Source organism: Amphiura filiformis, chromosome 4, assembly GCF_039555335.1.
Source record: "Amphiura filiformis chromosome 4, Afil_fr2py, whole genome shotgun sequence".
Lineage (NCBI taxonomy): Eukaryota > Metazoa > Echinodermata > Ophiuroidea > Amphilepidida > Amphiuridae > Amphiura > Amphiura filiformis.
Window position 1 is genome coordinate 21,597,928 of NC_092631.1, and position 25,188 is coordinate 21,623,115.

The following is a 25,188-nucleotide window of genomic DNA, read 5'->3' on the forward strand; positions in this document are numbered from 1 at the left end:
AGAGTATACAATAAAAATAAATTTACAAATATTTTAGTTATTAGTGTCAAATTTGTTTAGTTTAGTTTGTTTATTTATTTGAATTATTTATGATGTGAATGATAAAAGTATTTCTTAAGGAACACTTACTATTTTAATTTATATTTAACCTGGCTATACTTAAAAAAATAATTGACCTAAGAGCACGAAACCTCCGTTATTTTTGCAACCTTTTCCGGAAGTGTTTCATTAATTTTGCGAAGGACAAATTCATCGGGTGATTGCACATCAAAGGAACCTGCCCAGTGAATGATTTGTCAGCGAGCTTTGCACTGCACAGATTTCTTATCAGCTGTGAACAGTGTTACGGATTATAGCTACGGATGAGTAATTTGTGGAAATCATACCAATGAAATTCATATAATTTTAAGCGCGGGATTTAGTCTGTGATTTGGAGGAATTTATGTACAAAAATGACGACGGGAGAGCAACTGCATCGCATGACCGAACATGTCTATCGAGTGAGTACTGAGTTGTGTGCACTGTTATTGTTTTGTTTTTCGCTCGCTACTCGCACTCACCTGTGTCAAATTTGATCAATATTTACTGAATATTAGAATGAGAATTTGTAATATTATAAATATACACCGAATAGACGCTTTGTTTATCATGTTTATGAAGTGTTCTTGATTAGCGCTGGCCTCTGTAGTTCCAGTAACTGTAACTCGTCGTACCTAGAGTTACAGGGCACTATATTCTTATCTTTTGCACAAATAAGAAACATCACAATATGTGGGCTCCTTTTGGGCTCTCTGGATGTAGCTGAGGAACTCTCTCAAGGACAGTTTGAGCATGCACTGATGATTTTAATCCCATTGTACCAGGGTTTGGGCGTGCCTGGATGATTTTAATCCAACTGTACTAGTCTATACTCACAAAGTTGAGGTGATTGATCTACATTGATCTCATCTTTTGGGTGAATTCAAAGTTGGCAAAACCTGCAATCTTCATGGGAGTAATTTACTTAGTGCAAAAGTGGTCAAAATATTGCTCTGAAAAATGTCTTGATTTTCATGATTTGGATTTATCATATTGAGCAGCATTCTACTTGTGATGTTTCTACACTGTGTAGAGAGGGTCTACAGCATCTCTGAGGTAAAACTGACACATACAAGGTATATTTCTTGATGCTTGAAGTTTGCATTTCTTAAACGTACAGTGCATCCCTATGTACCGCTGCAAGACTTCAGGTCCGTATATGTCATTATGTTTATGATAAAGACTGAAGTCTTGCTGGCAGGACTATGGCCTCTGCAGCTTAGTTTATTTCATGATTTTTTTTTACAAAATCAAACGATGGCCATTCACTTTAAATTAAAGTTTAATATCAATGCATGCATGGTATTTGGATGGAAAATATTTTCTACTTTCTCTGCATCAGCCATGCCATTTCATCATGAAAATGACCATGCATTGCCCAGACATTAAATACTGACATGATTCTGATTCTGATTCATGACCTGAATCCTGATGACAATATAAACTCAAAGTCAATGTGTCACCAGACAGTCAATGACAGTAGGCCTATTCTAGTTATTAAAATGCTTTTATCTTCATAATCTTGTTTTGATGAATGTGAGCATGATTTTGACAGGCCTATCATCGTGGTAGTTGTAGTAACTACAAATTTCGGAATGTTTGAGCAAATTGAGGAGCTGTGAGTTCCAATGAACTAGTCACCGTGGTAGTACCTGGCAGTGGCGGCGCCAGGAATTTTTTCGGGGGGGGGGGGCATTGGGGGCAAAGTGAATTTCAGGTTGTTGATTTGGCGCAAAATTGCCGCAAAGTGGTATTTTTCATAATTTTTACTGCACTGGCAGATTTTTTTCATTCACTAAATATTATTAACAATGTAGGCCTATTATACCATGTATACACATGTCACTTGTATGACCCACCCTAGGACCCCCGGGGGATGTGCGTCATGGTTGGGTCATTTACCAACCAATTAGTGACGCAGGGTACGCGGTCATTTACTCAATATAAAGCGTCACAACATACCCCGAGGGTGCGTCAGTGTCAGTCACTTTACCTAGGTGCGTCAATGGTTAGGTGCATCAGTGTCAGTCAAAATACCTAAATGGTGAGTCAAATTTGCGTCATGAGGACAGTCATAATCCTTAACATGTGCGTCACAATTTTGACGAGGTGCTCAGTCATTGTCGGCAAATGTCCGTCATTGTTTAGACACACATGTGGGTCATGGTATAGTTAAATCCGACGCACCTTTGTAAAGTGACTCACCACCCCCGGGGGTCATGGGGTGGGTCATACAAGTGACATGTGTATTATATACACCAATCCGAGAAGCGTTTACTGTATTTGGCCCTCTATTGACGGCAACACAGATGTACCAGAGCGGGAGATTTAATTCGTAATTCAATACTCATGATTGTGTATTGAATATCACTATTGTGTACAATTCCCGGGTACAATTCTGTATAGCACACAATAAATAATGGATAGAACCCCCGACCTTGGGACACCGCAGTTTTACATCGGGGACACCGCAGTAATGGCGAAGTCGGATAGGTGTATAGGCTATGCTATAGAAAAATTATTTAATTTGTGTACATTGTACGCATGGAATCTATGCTTAATGCTTGTACTCTGTGACTAATTACACTTGTAGCGTACAATGCTGCTCTACGGCGCGTCCATAATGTGAGGTTATCTGTGTACAGCAGCTTGTACTACGCACAGCCACGCAAAGAGTGATTTGTACACAAATTTAATTATTTTTCTATAGTACGCTTGCAAATTTGGATTATTTAGGGACTTTTCTATGTAACTTTTATAGCAAATTTTGGTGCGGCTGACCTCTGAGGCTCTGCACACCCCACTCCACCCACGCACCCAACCCCCTTGTTTTTGCCAAGCCAAGCAGTTGAAACCACCAGGCTCCGATAAATCCCCTGTCTGATTGCCCGGGGCAATTGAAAATACTGTCGGGCAAGCGCAAAATTATTGTGCAATGACCGCATTAGCAATGCAGATCAACAAACAAACAGTACATTGTAGGGCCTACCGGTACAAAATATATTTATCCACAAGCCAGCAACATTACCGTATTTCGTCAAATAGTCGCCCCCCCCTCAAATAAACGCCCCCACCACTTTTTTCAACCAAGATGTTTCAAAACTGTCGATATTTCCATGCTATCTTGTGTACCGTATAAGCGGTAGTGGAGTATGTGCATTCTCTATGGGAGACATGGCATCCTTTTGAATTTTTTATATCATTGCCAAATTGTGTGCTATACTTGCAAATCATACTTCAAATGAAAGCTTGATCATTCATTATTCATATTCAGCTATTGATTTTATCTGATCGTGTTTTCCAGTCTCCCTTATTATGTACATGAATAAGGGGGGTTGTGATACCCAAAAAATAGAATTGTCTCTAAAAAATAATTTTGGTACATATTAGCACCAACAACTCGCATGTAAAATATGAGCGTGCACAGCGCCCTCGTTCAGCTTGAAAAAATTCTTGAAATTTCAGCCTCTCTGAGCCTTACTTGCAAATGGTAAACTTTGGAGGTGCATAACATCGTGCCCATCATCATCCCAACCTGCATTTTGCATTTTTTAAAGTAACAAATGGTTACATTACAAAAACCAAGAAAAAAAATTGGGATCTTGATGGCGCACAAAATCAGCAAATCCAATGATTTGATGAAAAGCGCCCTCGTGCAAACTTTAAAGCATCATAACGGGCTGCGCCATCAAGATCCCAAGTCCAAACAAGTTTGAAATTAAAGACCTCCATAGCAAGTTATATTTTTCAGCAAAAATTTTTTGGGATTTCATTGGCGCACAAAGTTAACAGAGGTCAAAGGTCAAAATTTCCTATTTTCGCACATATTTGCATGCCTGTATTATTGCGCGCCAATGTCACCTGACCTCTATTGAATTAGTGCGCCCACATGATCCTACTTTTTTTTTACTTGTTATCAGTTATACATAGCCCCTTCATCCAATCATCCAAAAAGTAAGATGGGATCTTGTTGGCGCACATTTTTATTGCGGGTCAAAGTTCTACTTTTGTGCTGCATATAGGCAAAGTAATGCCAATTCGGCACAAAGTATGAACTTTGACCTCTATTGAATTAGTGCGCCCACATGATCCCACTTTTTTTTACTTGTTATCAGTTATACATAAGCCCCTTTATCCAATCATCCAAAAAGTAAGATGGGATCTTGTTGGCGCACATTTTTATTGCGGGTCAAAGTTCCACTTTCGTGCTGCACAAAGGCAAATATGCATCACTTTGGCACAAAGCTTGACCTTTGACCTCTTATATTAGTGCGCCCACATGATCCCAAGTAGCTGTTGCTTGTTTTTTGTCTACAGGTCGCCAAAGAAGATAGATGATGAAAAATAAAATTGGGATCTTGTTGGCGCATCTTTTTGTGATGCAGTAAAAAGCCCACATTAGCTCACATTGTGCAGCGAGTGGGAAAAAGAGGTCAAATTGACCTCCAAAATGAGGCTAAGTCCATTTTCAAAAAATCAGAAAAATATGAAGATCAAGAGATCCCAAGCTAATTTTTTCAGTTCTTGCAGAGAATTAACTCTTCTTTGATGAAATGCTATTCGGAGAGTCAGGTGACGCGTTGGCGCAATAATACAGGCATGCAAATATGTGCGAAAATAGGAAATTTTGACCTTTGACCTCTGTTAACTCGGTGCGCCAATGAAATCCCAAAAATTTTTGCTGAAAAATGAAACTTGCCATGGAGGTCTTTAATTTCAAACTTGTTCGGACTTGGGATCTTGATGGCGCAGCCCGTTATGATGCTTTGAAGTTTGCACGAGGGCTTTTCATCAAATCATTGGATTTGCTGATTTTGTGCGACATAAAGATACCAAATTTTTTTCTTGGTTTTTGTAATTTAACCATTTGGTACTTTAAAAAAATGCAAAATGCAGGTTGGGATGATGATGGCGCACGATGTTATGCACCTCCAAAGTTTACCATTTGCAAGTAAGGCTCAGAGAGGCTGAAATTTCAAGAATTTTTTCAAGCTGAACGAGGGCGCTGTGCACGCTCATATTTTACATGTGAGTTGTTGGTGCTAATATGTACCAAAATAATTTTTTAGAGACAATTCTATTTTTTTTTAATCGCAAATCCGTACATAATAGGGAGCAAGCCTGGAAACAAGCAGGCGCCGAGCGATTTTTACCCTACGGTTACCGAGTTTTGACGCCTGGATCCAACCAGAATTACACGCCCAGGCGCCAGAGAAAATCTGAATTTTATGCGCCCGGTATTATTGCTCCATTTTGACAAGTTCAGTGCAGGAAATGACCCAGTAAAACTTCGTCAGGCAAGCTCATTTCCACTCAAAATATCGGCCATTTCAATGTATTTTCAACAAAATGCAGTGCCAAATCTTATCTTTTACCTAGTATTTTGCCAATTTTCCTTGATATTTGCCTTCAGGGCTCATAATTTTGGCAGTATTTTGCCTTGTTTTCTGGTTAGGTGATCGCGATGATCGCGATCATGAAGGCAGCCATCTTGAATTTTGCCAATGTGTTTCTAGATATTGTAAAAAAAAAAAAAAAGACAAAATAAATGTGTTTCTAGATATTGTTTTTCCTAAAAAAAGACAAAATAAAATAAAATAAAATAAAAATAAAAAAAATAAAAATTAAATTAAATATAAATATATTTATAAAAAAATAAATATTATTAATTAAAATAAATAAAAAAAAAAATAAAATAAAATAAAAATAAAAAAAATAAAAATAAAATAAAATAAATAAAATAAAATAAATTAAATTAAAAGTCTGTTCAGATAACATCTCAGGTGAGCATCGAAAGCTGTAGAAATAACAAAAATAAGCATTTTGAAACTTTCAGAAAAACGACTCCTGGCTCTTTAAAAATGGCTCCTGGTTCGCTAGAAAATTACAGGACCAGGAGCCGCTTTTCCAAATGTTTGGCTCCTGGTTCAGACTGACTTATTTCCAGGCCTGATAGGGAGACTGAACAAGTATTCACTGAGAACCGCAAGTCACAAGAACCTCAATTTTTTCCTATTCACTTGTAACACACAAATGCCAAGATTTTCAGTCGTGAACGACATGCGTTTTGGCTTTCAATTGTTGTATCTTGAGAATTATACACCCTAAGATAGGAAAAGTATACATTTTTGAAAGCTTTTTACCCCAGGAATCCAAATATGCAGTTAAAATAAATGTAGGACTCTAAAGAAAATATCTTCAAAAATGTAATCAACATTTTGTGTGTGAAGTTACGTATATTTTCACACCCTGTATCACCACTTTGGTCAATCATAACATGGCAAAAGTAAACATTTTATTTAAGCTCATAGTGTTGCCTGCCACAAAATTATATTACATTTGAGGTACCGGTATTCCATATCAGTAGCAAATGCAATAAATTATGAATTTACTAGTAAAATTAATTTTTTTCATGATATCACCCTATATATTTTCTTATGCACCCTGTATACCAACTTCATTTTTGCCTAGTTGGATTCCTTGGAACATAAGCTTTCCAAAAATGTATAGTTTTGTTGATGTGAGATGTATAGTTTTAGAGATGTAACAATTTTGTGAAAAGGAGGACAAATGATCAAAATCAGTGCTTGTAACGCAAATGTGCCCCACCATATGACACATGACCTTCTAGTTCATAGTTTGTCATTTTAGCGTGTGTTTTTAGTTTACCTAATGATTTTAACGGGAATTGAAGGTCTAAAATTGACCTTGAATAAACGCCCCCCCCTTGGGAAAATGTAACGCCCGGGCGTTTATTTGACGAAATATGGTACAACTAATTTCCACTGTTATTGATCCCAGGCTATAGACCTTTTTCTGATGACATCACCTAATCGATATTGGGGTCTCAGATGTAAACAAATAACATGTGCGTTAAATACATTGTATATAGTTAATTGCAAAATTGTTTATGTTTTTTTACAGAACACGATAGATTGTTTCAACCCGGAAATGCGCAATTTGGTTAGTTTAGGAAGATCATACGAGAAAGCTGTTCAAAGTAAGTGTTACATTGTAACCATCTCTGATTTACTAAGACTAGAATATTCAGACGGGCTATCAGTTACCGGTTACCCATCCATTTCCAGGTAACCCGGGTCTGATTTTCTGGTGGGGGTTACGCCAAATCATTATTTTTGGATGTTTACGAGCCTTGCCTAGTTGCCCTGGCCTATGTAGTTTGTGAATCTGAATCTGAAGAATATTCTCAACGCTTCTCATTCGAAGCCAACCGAGAAGATATGGTGTGCGCAAGAATATAATTAGTCCACGTCTTTTCGCTGGCTGATATAGTTAGCCAGGGTTTCCTTGAATATGTTTATGTCCTCTATGTTTACTATGTGCTCAGGTAGACTGTTCCAATTGTTTATGGTGTTTGGGAAGTATGAAAAGTTATAGTAGTTGGTTCTGCCACTTAGTTTCTTGAATGCTTTGTTATGGTTGAGCCGAGATGAGCTGCGCGTCTGGACCGGCTGCAAGAATGTTCGCTGGAATGGCCACCTGACTGCTGTTGATTTTATGTAGCATGGTGAGTCTAGATGTTTCCCGTCTCTCCTTGAGTGGTACCCATTCCAGTTTGGTCAGCATGTCTGTCACGCTGCTTGTCCACCTGTAATCTTTGAAAACAAAGCGTGCCCCTCTTCGTTGAATGGATTCAATTTGGTCTACCAGATCCTTAGTGTAGGGATCCCACACCGTGGAGCAATACTCCACGTGTGGGCGTACCAAAGTCTTGAAAGCTGTGGCTCTAAGGTCACGTGGGCAAGAATGGAGATTTCTCCTCACAAATCCAAGGACCCTACTGGCTCTAGCAGTGATTTTGTTGATGTGATTCGACCACCTAAGGTCACTAGAGATCTCAATACCCAAGTAATTATGTGAGGATGTTTCTTGTAATGTTGCATTGCCCAGTGTGTATTTATGTTGTTTACGTTGTCTTGCACGGATATTTTCAAGGTGTAGCATTTGTCTGTATTAAATGTCATCTGCCAGTTATTTTGCCATGTGGTTAAAGTGTCGAGGTCTTTTTGAAGTTGTCTAGCGTCTGTGTCGTTTTTGATGGGTCTATATAGTACGCAGTCGTCTGCAAATAACCTAACTGTTGATGTGATGTTGAGAGGAAGGTCATTGATGTAGAGCAAAAACAGAAGGGGTCCCAAAACCGTGCCCTGGGGCACTCCGGAGCGCACATGGACCCAATCTGAGTGCTCCCCATCAATGACCACCCTCTGCTTGCGTGTTGTTAAAAAGTTGTTGAGCCATGAATGTATGTTGCTTGTGATACCATATTTGTCTAGTTTGTAAAGGAGTCTGTCGTGGGGTACTGTGTCAAACGCTTTGGAAAAGTCCATTATAATGATGTCTGTCTGTGTGTTGTTGTCGAGTGTGTAGACTAAGTCATGAATTGTCTGTAAAAGTTGTGTCTTGCAAGAGTGTTTAGCACGAAAACCATGTTGTTTGTCTGTCAAAATGTTGTGTTTGTCAAGGTGCTTCATAATGTGACTATGTAAGATATGTTCGAGTACTTTAGAGCAGATGGAGGTCAATGAAACGGGTCTGTAGTTGGAGGGGGTGGTCCTGTCGCCTTTTTTATAAATGGGAGTAATGTTCGCAGTCAGCCAGTCGTCAGGTAAGCATCCGGTGATGATGGATTGGTTAAAAATAAGAGTCAGTGCCACTGACTCTTATTTTTAGTGCAGGGGCAAGTTCGCTTGCAGCCAATTTCAGGATTTTACCTGGAAGATTGTCTGGACCTGAAGCCTTGTTCTCCTTTAAGCCCCTTAGAAGCTTGGCTACTCCTTCAGTCGTCACATTGATCTCAGGACACGATGGGTAGCTGAACTTTTTCGGGTCATGAAGATCTTGTGTGAAGGGTTCATATATATGGCACCAATGAGATGATAAACTTGGTAACTCCCTACCCCTAGTACCGTACTTGACCAAAAATTACATGTACTACATGTAGAGGGCACAATATTACCCCAAAATTCCAGCCTTTAAAAAAACACCCCTCCTTTGTACTTATGGGTAAGTAACTATCCTCAATACCCTCTTGTTAATTGTTTGTTGCAGAGATGTCCCTAGATGCAGAATGTTCAGGACTCCAAATACCCCAAATTTTCTTCAAATGTGAGCTCCAACTAGCACTTATTTCTGATCCAATTTTTCCTAAACGACAAAAAAAAAAGCGACAAGCCTTTGCATCGGGGCCTGAGATTGGAATTCCAGTTTCCTTTCTCACGAGTAAGGGCTAAGAGTAAAATTGTACAATTTTCTCTTTTTCCTAGCTATTTTCCACCATTTCTTGCTTTGTTTATCAAAGCTATCTAGGCCAGCATGCATATATATTAAATGTAAATGTAAAGCGCTTTGAGGCTGTTTACGGCATAAAGCGCTATATAAATATCTACATTTATTTTTTATATTTTTTTTTATTAGCCTACACTGGCTATCCAGGCTTGTGCATTTGTATGAGCTTGGAACGGTCCATGGTTTTCCATGGATTAGCATGTGTTCCTCACGGACCAACCTGGGTAAACAAACAAACAAACAAACAAACAAGACAGAGCCCCATTTTATGTACATGGAAATCCCATGTCCTCAAAATCAGCATTTTGGGCAGCTAACACCAAACAATTGAATACATGAATACAAAAGCCACCTAAGTCCATGCGAAGTTATTTGAGAGAAAAACTGTGTATCATTTTAATTCCTTCAGTTAGATTTACCTGGTCAATATGGTAAGTTTTACGTGCAAATGAGTGGATTAACCTGTATTAGGTATGACGATTAGCATTTCAGGGACTTTGTGGGGTTCATTTTAAATTTTGGACTAAAAAAGTACAATTTCTGACGGTACCGGTACATACAGTTCTTTCAGAGACGCCCTGTATGCAAAACTCAAGTGTTAACCTTTCTAATCAGGAAAAGGTTGACAATATTATTTCCTGTTCTGTACTCCACAAACAAAGAGAATAATGTTTTGATTGAAAAAGTAGGCAGTAGTCACACAGGAAATAAAACTCTTCAAAAAATGTACAAAGCAGTACAGATCAATTCTTGGTGCACTATTATAAAATAGTATGATTCTTAGTTTTCCAGTTGGCAAAATGCCCTACATAGGAAAAACTAAAATATCAGGACAGACCTGGCCGACCTTTGGTGATGCCACACATACCTCCACCTTTCATAACTTTTTCACATAACTGTCAAAAATGAAAGGTGTAAATTTAGTCACTAATATTTTGCATACAAGTTGCAGGGATTTTACTGTTGGTATTCCTGGATGTGTGTACTTGTTTGTGCTTGCCTTGCAACTTGTTCCCTGCTTTAGTTTATAACACTGACTTTATCTCAGAGTCAGAGTTCTAATATATATTTGCACTTCAAAGTAGTTTTTTCAACACAATGTAATTTTTCCCTTTGTTAATTTTGTCACAAAAAGGAATTAAAGACATTTAATTTGAAGTGAAAGACCAACACTAAACACACAGTGATCCCATCATTTTGCAGAAAGGGGCTTTCTTATTTGCAACAAGCAAAACATTTAAGACAAGCGAAACAGTTTTTTGGAGATTTCATAGTTCAGATTTACTAGGCTTTGCCATTTAAGTTCACAATGTAGGCCTAAATAGGAACTTAATATCACTTATTAGCCCCTGTCACCAAAATACCGCCTTTCTAAGGGTTGTTCCTGAAATGTAAGCTATCACTGACACTGAAAGACCCCTAGTTAGTGCCTATGATATAATATTTACATTGCTATCAGAGTAGACACAAAACAAGCTAAAACAGCATATAGTTTTTTAGCGATATATTACTAAACCTATTTTTAATTGAATATTTTAAATAACAAAAAATTAAATCCATGACAAAATTAAGTCATAAAAAGCAGACCAAAATGACATGCTTAAAATGTTTGAAATACCATAGCACAAGCTAGTAAACACTGGTAGCTAAATCAGGAACCTGTTAACTAGTGCAGTTGATTGCTTTGATGACTTAAAATCCATTAAAGTTCAAGTGTATACATGCTGTGCTATTTTCAATAGAAAATTAATATTTAATTGTATGTCATTCTTCATTAAATCTAACCTGTATGCAAGCTAATTGCATTGATTTTAAAAAAATGATTTTGAGTACCAGCCAACCAGTATGTTGTGGAAAATTGTTGTTTTTTGTATTTTAATTTTGTGTGCTTTTTGTGAACCACATATCAAACTACTAACACAGAGCTCTCGGTCTGTGGGTCTGTGGGTCTGTGGGTCTGTGGATAAAATATGGCTAAGTGGGTTATAAGGTCAGGAGAGTCAAACTACTAACACATGTGTTCAACTGCAGTAGTAGAGGAAACATACCTCTGGCAGTCACTAGAGAAAGAGTTCAAGTAACACATGCATGCACCGTAATGTCTACCCAGAATTCATTGCTGCACATTATTTTTTAATTTCAAACTTTGTCCGAATGGTCTGCAAATGGTACAGATTTGTCATTTCTGTCTGTTGGTAAGGGTATGGAAGTGGTTGTGTAAGCCTACCCATAATGCAATGTGAAGTGGTTGTTTATTTGTCATTTCTGTCTGTTGGTAAGGGTATGGAAGTGGTTGTGTAAGCCTACCCATAATGCAATGTGAAGTGGTTGTTTACCCATAATGCAATTTGTAAAGTTGCTCCAATCGGGTTGTAACTCGGGATAGACACTCCGGGAGTATAAAACCGCAAAGGTCATCTAAGGTCAAAGGTCAGGTCAAATTTAAAGTTCCTCTGATCGGGCTTTAACTCGGGTAAAATAATCCCTACCAAACTGCAAAGGTCATCCGAGGTCAAAGGTCAGGTCAAATTTGAAGCTACTCCAATTGGGCTGTAACTCGGGGAAAATGATCATCCTCAACACTCGGGGAGTCTAAAACCGCAAAGGTCATCCGATGTCAAATTTGAAGTTGTTCCAATTGGGCTGTAACTTGCGGAAAATAATCCCTGACTCCCGGAGAGTATAAACCCGCAAAGGTCATCCCAGGTCAAAGGTCAAGTCAAAGTCTAATTTTAAGTTGCTCTGATCAACAAATCTCATCACCAGGGAACAGTTTGGAACATTTAGCAGGAGTCGTGTCAAAGGTCAAGGGTCCACCTCCCCCAACTTAATTTACGGTCTATCAGTAGACTATCACCAGGATGTGGCTCTAGTTTTAGATAACACAGAGCTCTCGGTCTGTGGGTCTGTGGGTCTGTGGGTCTGTGGATATCTCATATGGCTAAGTGGGTTATATATAAGGTCAGGAGAGTCAAACTACTAACACATGTGTTCAACTACAGTAGTAGTGGAAACATACCTCTGGCAGTCACTAGAGAAAGAGTTCAAGTAACACATGCATGCACCGTAATGTCTACCCAGAATTCATTGCTGCACATTATTTTTTAATTTCAAACTTTGTCCGAATGGTCTGCAAATGGTACAGATTTGTCATTTCTGTCTGTTGGTAAGGGTATGGAAGTGGTTGTGTAAGCCTACCCATAATGCAATGTGAAGTGGTTGTTTATTTGTCATTTCTGTCTGTTGGTAAGGGTATGGAAGTGGTTGTGTAAGCCTCAATGTGAAGTGGTTGTTTACCCATAATGCAATTTGTAAAGTTGCTCCAATCGAGTTGTAACTCGGGGATAGACACTCCGGGAGTATAAAACCACAAAGGTCATCTAAGGTCAAAGGTCAGGTCAAATTTAAAGTTCCTCTGATCTGGCTTTAACTCGGGTGAAGTGGTTGTTTACCCATAATGCAATTTGTAAAGTTGCTCCAATCGGGTTGTAACTCGGGGATAGACACTCCGGGAGTATAAAACCACAAAGGTCATCTAAGGTCAAAGGTCAGGTCAAATTTAAAGTTCCTCTGATCTGGCTTTAACTCGGGTAAAATAATCCCTACCAAACTGCAAAGGTCATCCGAGGTCAAAGGTCAGGTCAAATTTGAAGCTACTCCAATTGGGCTGTAACTCGGGAAAATGATCATCCTCAACACTCGGAGTCTAAAACCGCAAAGGTCATCCGATGTCAAAGATCAGGTCAAATTTGAAGTTGTTCCAATTGGGCTGTAACTTGCGAAAAATAATCCCTGACTCCCGGAGAGTATAAACCCGCAAAGGTCATCCCAGGTCAAAGGTCAAGTCAAAGTCTAATTTTAAGTTGCTCTAATCAACAAATCTCATCACCAGGGAACAGTTTGGAACATTTAGCAGGAGTCGTGTCAAAGGTCAAGGGTCCACCTCCCCCAACTTAATTTACAGTCTATCAGTAGACTATCACCAGGATGTGGCTCTAGTATTTTAGATTTGCAGTAATATTTATTATGGTCTTTGAACTCTTGAGAACTGCAGACTTTGAAAAAGTAAATGCCACTAAAAGTACTTTCATTTGGCCTGCCTTGGGATTTTACATGTACAGTATACATTCATTACGCAATGTACGGCATTTGGGGAGAACCAAAATATGTCTCAATCAAAATGGAATTTAAAAGTAAATCTTTAAAATGTTTACAATTAAAGAAGTATTTTGTGATCTTAGCATCCTCTTTTTATGACTTTTTTCAGTAGATATCCACAAAAAAGCTTATTCCCACATTTCAGCTGATTCCGATTTTGTGTTTGCAAGTTATGCATGATAGTGTATTCACTGCTCCATAGGCCACTAGTTGTAATTTTGTTCTGTGTACCAGAACATATTTAAATTTGACGATATTTTTGCTAAATTAATTAATCTGTTTTGTACATGAACATTATGTAGCCATAATTTTTTTTTTGAATTTTGTTTGGAGAAAAGTAGGGGGATGAGACTGTGGATCACAAAATGCCCCTTTAATTAAATCATTTTACCATACATTGTACAAAATGTAAGCATCATATAGGCCTACATGATAAGTAAAACTAAATTCCAATTTGTCAGGTTTGGGTTTGCCACGATACTTGTCATTTTCAGAACAATTTTAGATTAGTGTTCTCCACTCCAACATAAACCCTAACCCTTAACCAGAAACCACACCCTAATCCAAACCCTGAAACCTAAATCCTAACCCTTTTAAAAGAGCATCATCCCCCCACTTTTCTCAAAAAAAGTTGAGATTTTTATATCTGGAAACCTCTGGCTACATAATGTTTATGTACAAACGATTTCTTGCAGATTAATTCGTTTAGCAAAGATATCGGGAAATTTGAATTTCGTTCTGGTATACCAGAACAAAATTACAACACGTTTTCTATATAGAGCAGTGTAGGCTATACATTTAATCATGCATAACTCACAAACACAAAATCGGAATCAACTGAAATTTTGGGAATAAGCTTTTTTCGTGGATATCTACTGAAAAATGTCATAAAAAGAGGATGTTAGGATCACAAAATACTCCTTTAAATGCTAATTTCTTGGGGTGGTACAAATGTAACAGATATTAAAATCCTTGCCTACTTTTCTTGCATAATCTTAATTAATTATTTAATTGTATTTCTTGTCTTTTCAGATGTGGTACAGGTAGCTAAGGAATATTTTGATGCTATTGTTAAGATTGGAGAGTTAGCGAGTGAAACCAAAGGAGCAAGACAACTAGGTATACATATTTATTGTTTGCTACTAAAACAGTTTGAATTTGTAATGCATTATTGTGTGGACTTCATCATTGTTTACTTATAATTTGATTGCCTTCTAAAAATTGGTAGCATAATAACTACTCGTCATTTTTACATGCAATGACTTCCTCTATGCATGCAACAGCCACTTGTGAACTATATCCTACTACATACAATACATGTATGTGACATGATCAAGGGGAATTAGTCGGATGTCGCTAACATTGATTTTGAGATATTGGCAAAGAAAGTGTTAAAATTCTTTTGTTTTCTATTGTTTTCAGCGATTGATAAAGTGACATAACTTTGCAAAGAAAAGCCAGATCAACTTGGGGTTTTCAGTTTCTGAAAGTTCTAAATGTTCTCTTTAGAAACATATGTAAAACTCATTTTCGACCAGGGTCGACATGTGACTCATTCCCCTTGATCATGTCACATATTAGGTAGCCCTAATGTACTCAGTAGCATTCAACATAGAAATTTATAAAGAACAAATTTATGATTCTCAATTGTTTTGAGATAATTAAACCTCCCCCCAATTTGCAAAAGTGTAAAAAAGAGTCACAAAAAAACCTAATTAGCTAGTGTAGCGAGCAAAAAAAAAAAAGCTTTTTCGGGCAAAAAAAGGTTCAACTTTTGGGAAGAAGGTCCACTTTTTGGGCGAAAAATGCAAAGCATTTTTCGTCCTTATTGCGATGGGTTTTGGCATACTTATTTCCTCACAGCGTTGCAGAATAAAAATAAAATAATCGTGCTGTCTATGTAATCAGGAAACTACAGAGGCGATAGTGTACATTTAAATTTGTCATTACTACTTCATGTTGATATTCAAACAGTGCTATAAAGTTGTCTTACCAAGGCATGTGTTTGTATTAAAAGAAATAATTGTTTTACAACTTGGATGAACTAGAATTACTTTTATGCAAATCAGAAAATTGCAACAGACATTTTTCATTTCTTCAAGATTTAACGGTATTGCCAGATTGTACGTACAGTTGGGCTACATTAATAGCCTCATTATAGTTTTATTGATACTGGCAAACTACTTGTTAATGATACTTTAAGCACACATCCGGGGCACACATCAATTAATTTATGTCAGCATGTCCATTTCACAAGGCTGTGTTTATATAACTGAATTCATTTATACAAACACAACCTTGACTAAATTAAAGAGAGTACGGTACTTAAGGGATCTGGAATGGGCGTTTCGATAGTATTTTTTGTGGGACATGAGAGCACATCAGACATATGGAATTGCATTCCTAATACGAAGAATGTCTTTCTGATATCAAATAATTTTCATTTTTTGAAAATCACGATGTAATACAAATTTTATGACAAATTATTAAAATTTGATATTTTTCATATTTTTGATAAAAAGTCCTCGAAGTAAATTTTATAAATCTAATGACATATATTCTTAAAGTGTATGTAGCTGGGAAGAAAAGCCGGTCAATTGAAAAATTTTGACCTTTCATATTGAAAATATGGACTTTTCCCAAAATGACCTAATTTTTTTGTGTTTTGGGAAAAAGATCCATATCTTTAATACGAAAGGTTAAAATTTTCAATTGATCGTCGGCTTTTTCATCCCGCCTACATATACTTTAAGTAAAAATCATCATTTGCGAATTTCAAAAAATGAAAATTATATTATATCAAAAGGACATTCTTCGTATTCAGAATGCAATTCAACATGTCTGATGTGCTCTAATGTCTCACAATAAATACTGTCCAAACGTTCATACTCCATCCCTTAAATGGGCAAACTTAGGCAGGCGATAAAGAGAAAATATATATTTACTTTAGCACTTATAGATCCTGTCAATTGAGACTAAAATGTCTGTTAAGTGAGGGCTGTTATTTGAACAGTTATGGGATTAGTTAATAATATTATTTTGATAGATTTCAGGTGGTGGTCGCAGTGCATTCTCTAAATTCAGTAAATTTCCACCGTCAACCGTGTAATTGAATGGGATTATTTTGAAATTTTAAAACGCTTGAAATATCACAAACAAATAGGCCTATGTTAATAAATAATATAAATACAAGCTAAAACCGTTGGGGTTCGATAATGAACCCCACAAAATTAACCGAGTATATTGGAAAATGCCATACAGCCGGGCAAATTGTTATACGTTTATGAACATTAATAAATAGATGTAGGCCTATAGAGGATGTTACGCTTATGAACATGATTTTCAACATTGTTAACAATATTGCTAGTATGTCAACAAATGAAAGTTCTGTGATTTGTTGAAATTCTTCAATACTAAATTATTTTGAATGTCATCAAATTGTAAATCTCGAGTCACATTTTTGATGTATTAACAACTAGCTATGTAGCAAAGACGTTAACTTGATGTACAAAACATTAACGCTCTTATTTTGTAAACATTGTATACCCATAGCTACATTCTGCCTCAAGGTTCCTGCTTAAATTGTGTTCAAGAATCAACTAAGATTTATTTGGCCCACCATTTGCCAGTAAATAGGCTGTCATGAATTATCTAGTGTATTTTTTATTATACGTGCCCGGTCTTATCACTTGGTACACAATAGCTCACCAATCTGAAAGCCTGTTTGTATATTATATGGGCAAGGACTACAACTACTGTACTGAAAATTCAGCAACTCAAAGCAAGTAGTTATTGATTTATTGACCAAATATTGGTTTTCCCTCATTTTTGACTGTAACTCCACAACTGTTGTCTGTGCTGAAATAAAATTTCCAGTGTAGTAGTTTTGGTTCTTGCCCCTATAATATACATATCTTACTTGTCCCCAATGTGCTATAATTTTTGAGAAAAATGCAAAAATAGGCACAAAATTGGGCAGGGGTGTAGTACCCCTTAATCACAATGGTCAGAATTAAATAGCCAAAATGATTAGACAAATAGGCTACACTGTCCATACACTGAGTACAGTATAATTGCAAGATCATAGGCTAAGTACCGTAGTCCTTGTCATTTGAGGTACGTAAAAACATACTCATTATGATCGATGCGAATTATAGAAACAGTTCAAACAATAAAATAACTACACCTTTATCTTGACACTTCCTCATTTGTTCGCCCTGTTCCTTTTTAAAGGAATTTTTATTACAAAATCCCCCAACCCTGGGAAAAAGGCCCACTTTTTCAAAATCTGCACCCCCCCAAAAAAAAACCTGCGTAGGGGCAGTGCACATAGTGTGTTAATTTTAAAATGCATATACATATGTATTCACTTTAGTATGGTATGTTGATGTTTATGTAGCTGTACGTATCTTACAAAATTTTCTAATCTGGGAAATTGGTATGATATTGATGTTGTTTTATAAATGTCTGTCACATGAATTTTGATCAATCTGTCTTTTGTTCATCTAGAGGAAAATGTGTCAAAGTAGGGGTAAAAAGCTGTTGATTAAAATCACTAATACCGCTATTTTAAACATTAGAATTTACATACCGGTAATTTTTTTTTGTTTTTAAATAATATGTCGAACTTCTTGTTAAAGAAAGCTAGGCTAGATAAAATTTCCCCAGCAAAGAACACTACAGTGCTCAGGATTGCTTGTCAGTCTATGCTTTTCAGTCTAGTCTTTTCGATATCCAAACAACATTCAACATACATGTAGAATGAACTGATAAGGTCATTGCTCAGCAGCTAGGTGGCTCATCTTTCTTGTGGGGGATGGAGGATGCGATAGTGCCATGCAAAATTGAAGACTTGATCAGTATGTTTATGGTTTGTTGAACACGTCTAGTCTGCGGAGACTCAGAGAGACTTGTATAAAGGTGAATGTAATAGCTCTAAGGCATAAAAATGGTCGTTTTGACTGACTCTTAAAAAAGAACTCGATCTTCAAAAACTGATGACCTAGAAAATTTTATTCTAATTTCACAAGGATTAATTTTTTACTCCGTGCAATTTAATTTTTTCAAATACAAAAGAAAAGGTATAGCCCCTATTTGTTTTTTCTAGATCTGTTTTAAATATCTTCTCATCAAAATTCAAATTTTGTGTAATTATGACAATTTTCTTGACAAGAAAAGTCCAATAACACAAATTATTTAACACTTATTAGGAAATTATTTTAGAAAGAAGACCGTAAAAATGGTTGACAGACAGATGCAACCTGTTACATTTAAAAGGGATCAGATAGCAACATGTACATTTGCACAGCATTTTTTGTAGGGCATGAGAGCACATCAAACACATTTTGCATTCTGAATAATAACGAGGAATGTCCTTCTATATCAAATAATTTTGATTTTTTTAAAATTTTGATCTAATACAAATTTTATGGCAAATCATTAAAAATTGATATTTTTGATATAACAGTCCTTGAAGTAAACTTTATCAATCTAATAATATGTACTTAAAAGTGTATGTAGCTGGGAGGAAAAGCTGTCCATAATTTGAAAATTTTGACCTTTCGTATTGAAGATATAGGCCTACATTTTTTCAAGTCTTTTGCCTCATTGTGCTCTGAGGTCCCACGAAAAATACTGTGCAAACTTTGCTATCCGATCCCTTCAAGTATTTTAAAAAAGGCCTAAATAACCAGCGTTCGAAATTTTGGTTGTCCGGTTGCCCGGGACAACTAAAAAAGTCGCCGGACAACCAAAAATACTGATTTAGTTGTCCGCCGGACAACCATAAATCTAGCCAAAAGTCACATTCGTAGGCCTACGGACAACCAAAAACTTAGACGGACAACCAGAAATTGTAATCTGGTTGTCCGTGGGACAACCATTTATTTTTCCTAAATTCGAACACTGTAAATAACCATTTAGGTACAGCAAGGAATCACATTCTAAAATTAACATATTCCTTCAATTTTAGCACCCTTAATGACCTTTCACATTTTTGCAGTCACGTCTTGCGAGAAATTGATAACCAAAGTGTGATGATTTGTGATGCAAGTATTAGAGGCGATGGCTTACAGTGTAATTCAATTACAACACTTATTATTACAAGGAATTATAACTGGCGTGTATTGATCAGAATATTGCGCCGTGTATCTTGATAATATTGCAAACCAAGTTATGTGCGGTTGTGAGGTAGGAAGATAAAATAAGGACAAGGTAGATTCTTATCAATCAATATGGTGTCCATTGTTGGGATAAAGTACAGAGGTTTTGTATCGCAGCAATGCTCAGTTATTGCTCACAGGCCTTGTGTCCATCTCTAGGCATTTACTTGTAGGACAGATGCCCCTGATTCAAGTTGTGGTGGTGGTCTTGCCACTCCTCCTGACCTTCCCAGCATAGTACCCAAATACACGGGAATTTCCATAACCTGACCACCTTTTCTGACTACCTTTTCTGACCACCTTTTCTGACCATCTTTTTTGACAATCTTATTTGACATTAATATTTTGATGTTTGCTTCATTGTTATTATCTTTACACTTTGCACAATAATGTTGTACCATTCTGGATGTTAAGTGACATAAAATTGAAATTATGAAGTGAAATTTGTTTTGTTTTTCCATACTTCCATGGTTTTTCACAGGGCAGTTAACTTCTCAGTTTTATAGAGAGGAGACAGTTATCATTTCAGGTGCTGGGTCAACCACTTCACAAGGTCATATTCATGATATTTGTCAAACATGCCCTGAATGTGAATATGGGTTTAAGGGTACACGAGGTATTGTTGGTCGAAGCAGATTTTCATTATCTGAATCAATATATTATTGAAAAATAACACTTTGGTGTTTTGCAGAAGTTCATTATACAAATCATATACTTAAATTTATTGTTAATGAGTTATGTACATTTTACAATAAGTGTTGTTGTTTCAGCCCTCTCTACAACATAACTCAAGAACCACAGGACCTACAAAAGTATATCTGTGATATTTGAATTATTCTACACGCCGCTCTCTATGAATAACCCCAATCGCCATAACTTTCAGGTTTTTGGGACACTTTGACCTCTGACATATCTGGAAAATTGCTGTAATCATTAATTTATTATTGTAATATTAAATGTTATCATTATAAATAATAAAATAATTAATTTATACAATAATCAAATTTTTGGGTTTGTTTTTATTCTAGTAACACGTTTTAAATTATATTTTGTACCCTCAAAACCCCAATTTTTCTGAATTTTCCCGATAGGTCAAAGGACAAAGTGTCCCCAAACTGCAAAATGTGTCCCACAATGCATTGCAAACTTCCAATGCCGATTGGGCTTACTGAGCAATGCAATTTTTGCTAAAGCTCACTACCATTTGCAAGGTGCTGTGAACTACTTTGTTTTCTGCTGCTTCGACCAACAATACATCGTATACCCTTAATTGTCCATCAGATAGACTCTGAACAGGGAAGTGCTGAGGGTAACACTAAGGAGCACTCGTTCGAATGAAGTCAGGAAAATTGGATGTGTGTGCAAAATTTTATTTTATTTGTTTTAAATAATTTCATTTACCATGAAAGTGTTGTAGTTTTTAAGTTTCAAGTTTTTATTTGGAAATTGCTTTTACATCAGTGGCACTCGATCCGATGGTGCATCCAAGACATTAAATATACAAACAAAACTGTATTAAACAAAACAAAATCAAAGGATACTCGACAAGCAAAAGGTACAAATAAATAATCTAAATTGAGAAAGAAATAACAACCATGTACCCTTAAAAATGTTGTTTATCTATTAACAAGTCCCAGAGAAAAGCTTGGTAATTATCACCCAGCAGGGCATGTCTATGATTATGGCATAAAACACTAGGATCCAAAACATTTTCATCTATTAGTGCACAGTTCTTTAACTCCAATACATTTGTACATTCATTGAATGACCTTTGAAAATTGGGGTACAAAAATTCATACTCTGCAACTTGAGGTCAAATTTTGCACTATGATTGTTTAGTTAATGTTATTGGACTATGGCATTGGGATAAGGCCATTCAAATATCACAGGGCTCACTGTAAAAGCTGGTCAGAAAAGGTAGTCAGAAAAGGTAGTCAGAAAAGGTGGTCAGGTTATGGAAACACCCCAAATACACCTGCATGTACATTGAGAGAGACAATAGCGGTTAAGAAGTTTAAAGAGCTGTTAAGTGCCCTGTCTGTGTGCACAACATGATTGCACCGCTGGGGTTAGAACCTTCAACCTTCTGATCATGTGTCCAAGCATGTGCCACTGCATGCCCTCGTGGGATATGAAGGGTATAATATGCATCAGATTTCTACAAAATAGAAGGTTTCATCAATAACATAACCCTCGTTTCACTTCCAATAAACTAATTTTCTGCAGTAAGGTAAATGATTGACCCAGGTGTCAAACTAATACTGTTCTAACTCATTGTTTTTGAAAAGTGACCAGGAGGATACGCTGATGCAGGGATGTGAACCAACCTTCATTTCTCCATGATGTGGGCTTTGGTGGTTTACATTTTTTTAACAACAAAAAATGTGATGATTTTTTTTTGCCTACTTGTATCATTATCAGCATACAATTTGGTGAAATGCTTGGTCATTGGCTCTAATTTATTTCCTGAATTACCAATGTACCCACTGGGGGTTCTTTGTCTCCTGGGAGACTGTGTGTGTCACACCCCATCATTGCTTCACCCAATCCCTACCCCATGGCTACATGTGTCTGACAAATAATGCACTGAAAAAGTGAAATTGGCTATCAGTATTGAATATTGTGGACTGGTGTGACTCATTACCAATACACAGAATATGATCCGATTTTGATTCCCTGGACCCATCTTGTTGTCAGGATTTGATGCAAATGAGGTTTGGCCTGATGATGTTTACTGTGTTACTGTGAACCAGAAGGACTGAGCAAGTGTAGGAAAAGACAACCTAAAGGAGTCATAAGACTGGGTATTGGGTTTTTGCTGAACCATGAAATGGTATCAGCCTATATGAGTGAATGTTACTTACTAGTTTACTTACTAGCTTACTTACTAACTGACTAACCATTTGGTCTGAAATGGACATATCTCTAAATGCCACGAAGGTATGACCCCATGAGTGGTGTCATATGAAAGAGGAAAATATAAAGAATATAATAAAAATATTTCCAAACGTCGGAGGTCATCCAGGGGTCACAGGGGTCAAAAAAGGTCATTTTAACCGAAAATGCTCCGATTGAGCTTAAATTTAAATGCAATGATCCTTATGACATTCTAAACATGTTTAAAACCTTTAAAAATTAATTTAAGGTCATCATAAAGGGGTCAAAGGTCAAGGTTCTCAAAATGCTCCAATTGAGCTGAAATTTAAATTCAATGATCCTTATGACATTCTAAACATTTAAAAAATATTTTAAAATTAATTTAAGGTCATTAAGGGGGTCATAAAGGGGTCAAAGGTCAAGTTTTTTCAAAATGCTCCAATTGAGCTGAAATTTATATGCAATGATCCTTATGACATTCTAAACATTTTAAAAACATTTTAAGATTCATTTAAGGTCATTAAGGGGTCAAATGTCAAGTTTTCAAAATGCTTCAATTGAGCTGAAATTTAAATGCAATACTGCCGAAGCCACATGGTTCAGCTATGGTGCGGTTATCGCTCTAGTTTAATTCTAAATATTCATAATTGAGCCAGTCTAAATGGGAATCACTAAATACCTGTTGACATGATGTTGTAATGTTATGTTCTTGATGATGATAAAATTGAGCTAGTCATGCCGATTATTGAGACATTTTTTGGAATTGCAGATTGCATTCATGCCCCTTAAAAATACCTTGTGGTATTAAATTATACCCAATGAATTTTTGTTGTATCAATTTGAAATGGTTTGTTGCTCATGCAAGCAAACATGTAATGCGCATGGGAATTCTGATTGAAAGTTCAAAATGATTGCTCTATCATGCAATTACGTATGCTAATCATTCATATTAACGTACATGTAGTGGATGAGCTAACAGCTTTGCTAGAGTTAATAATGCTTTAATTCCATCCAAATGAACTGTTAAGAGGTTTAAAATAGACATTAAATTATTGAATGTATAAAGCTGAGACCGTTATCAATATTTCAAACCTGTGTCCTGCATGGGAGGTTGTAGTCGCAATAGTCATGCATCATTTAAAATCATGTGAGTTCCTACACAGGGAATGGAAACAAGGGACATTTTGTTTTAAAAAGTGTGGGGGGGATAGATACTGGACTGGACATCAAAAAATTGCCATTTTACAGACAGTTAAAGGCTACTGGTGATAGATTTTACATGACTTTTTATAGAAAATTACTTATCTCATTTTGGGATTTTCATCGGATGGATTATGCATTTTCCGAGAAACAGTGCCCATCCATACAATATGATGGATTGAAGATTTTTTTAAATCGCCCATCCAAAAGATGAGTGGATGGGTGATGGGTCACTGGCTAACATGTTGAGTTCAGGCCTGTAGGCAGGATTTTTTTTTGGGGGGGTGCTGATTTTTAAAAAGTGGACTTTTTTCCCAAGGGGGGGGCCAATTTTGTGAAAAGTGGACTTTCTTTCCAAAATTTGGACCATTTTTGACCAAAAAGCGTAAAAAAACCCTGATTTTGTTGTTGCTTGCTATGCTCGCAATTTGTGATATTTTGGGACTTTATGTATACTTTTGCAAATTGGGGGGGGGGGGGAACCCCCTGCGTACGGGCCTGATTGAGTTGGTCTAAATAGTGCTGAACTTTAGGTATTTACAGAGCATATTATCAGTTCTTGAAGAGAGGCCACACATCCTAGATTAGAACTTAATCAAAGGGCACACCTGTGCAGTGCACATGCATGTTTGCACATCAATGTACATATTATTTGTTTTGACAACTAAATACAAATGTATTTTTCGTACAGATTTGAACAAGCAGTCCAGTACATTTGTACTTGTAACACAGTTTTCTGCAGCCTGACAACAACATGTACAGTACATGTGCAATTGCACATCCTGATTTTGGGTCTTACTATGCAACATTTCCTTCCTCTTAGCAACAACAGCAACGTTGTTGTCACGTAATGCTAAAACCATGTGTACAATGGGAACACAATTCATCCAGATTCCCAGGTGTGCTTCACAAATTTTACTTTTTAAGGTTCAGAAATGTGTGTCATTAAAGGTAAACAGGAACATGTTTAATATAATTTTGATACAAAAATTTATCGCTTAGGCCTAAAAAAATGTTTGATTGGCATAACCCTACCTCCCCTAAAAGTAGTCATGAATTATAAATTAAAAAAAAAGATGAAAAAAAAGTTCCAAGGCCTTTTTCAAATGCAATTTACATAATTTACAGCTTTAAAAGTTTTTTAAAAATACGCCAATCAAACAATTTTTTTAGACCTTACCACCAGCTTACTACAATATCAGGAGCCAGTGGGGACCATCATAATTTTTGGTGGGTATATATGCTCCCTCTTGAACTAGAAACGGTGGGTTTTTGGGAGCTGACATCGACACACACACCTACATACATTCTACTTGTATTTTTAAGTCTAAATGAGGATATATATACAACTTTTTCCTCTAGATCTAGCTGAGACGTTGCACACCCGAAGCTATAGGCACCAAAC

The 25,188-nt window shown here is 36.6% G+C and overlaps 1 protein-coding gene across 1 annotated transcript in view; it reads left to right on the forward strand.

The window, feature by feature from the left end:
• Positions 1-250: 250 nt before the first annotated feature.
• LOC140150695 (BAR/IMD domain-containing adapter protein 2-like) overlaps positions 251-25,188 on the forward strand; it is a 118,708-nt gene continuing 93,770 nt past the window's right edge. Inside the window, 3 exon segments of the mRNA XM_072172778.1 lie at positions 251-500; positions 7,003-7,078; positions 14,578-14,664. Of these exon segments, the coding sequence (XP_072028879.1) occupies positions 453-500; positions 7,003-7,078; positions 14,578-14,664 (211 nt within the window). The 5' untranslated portion in view covers positions 251-452.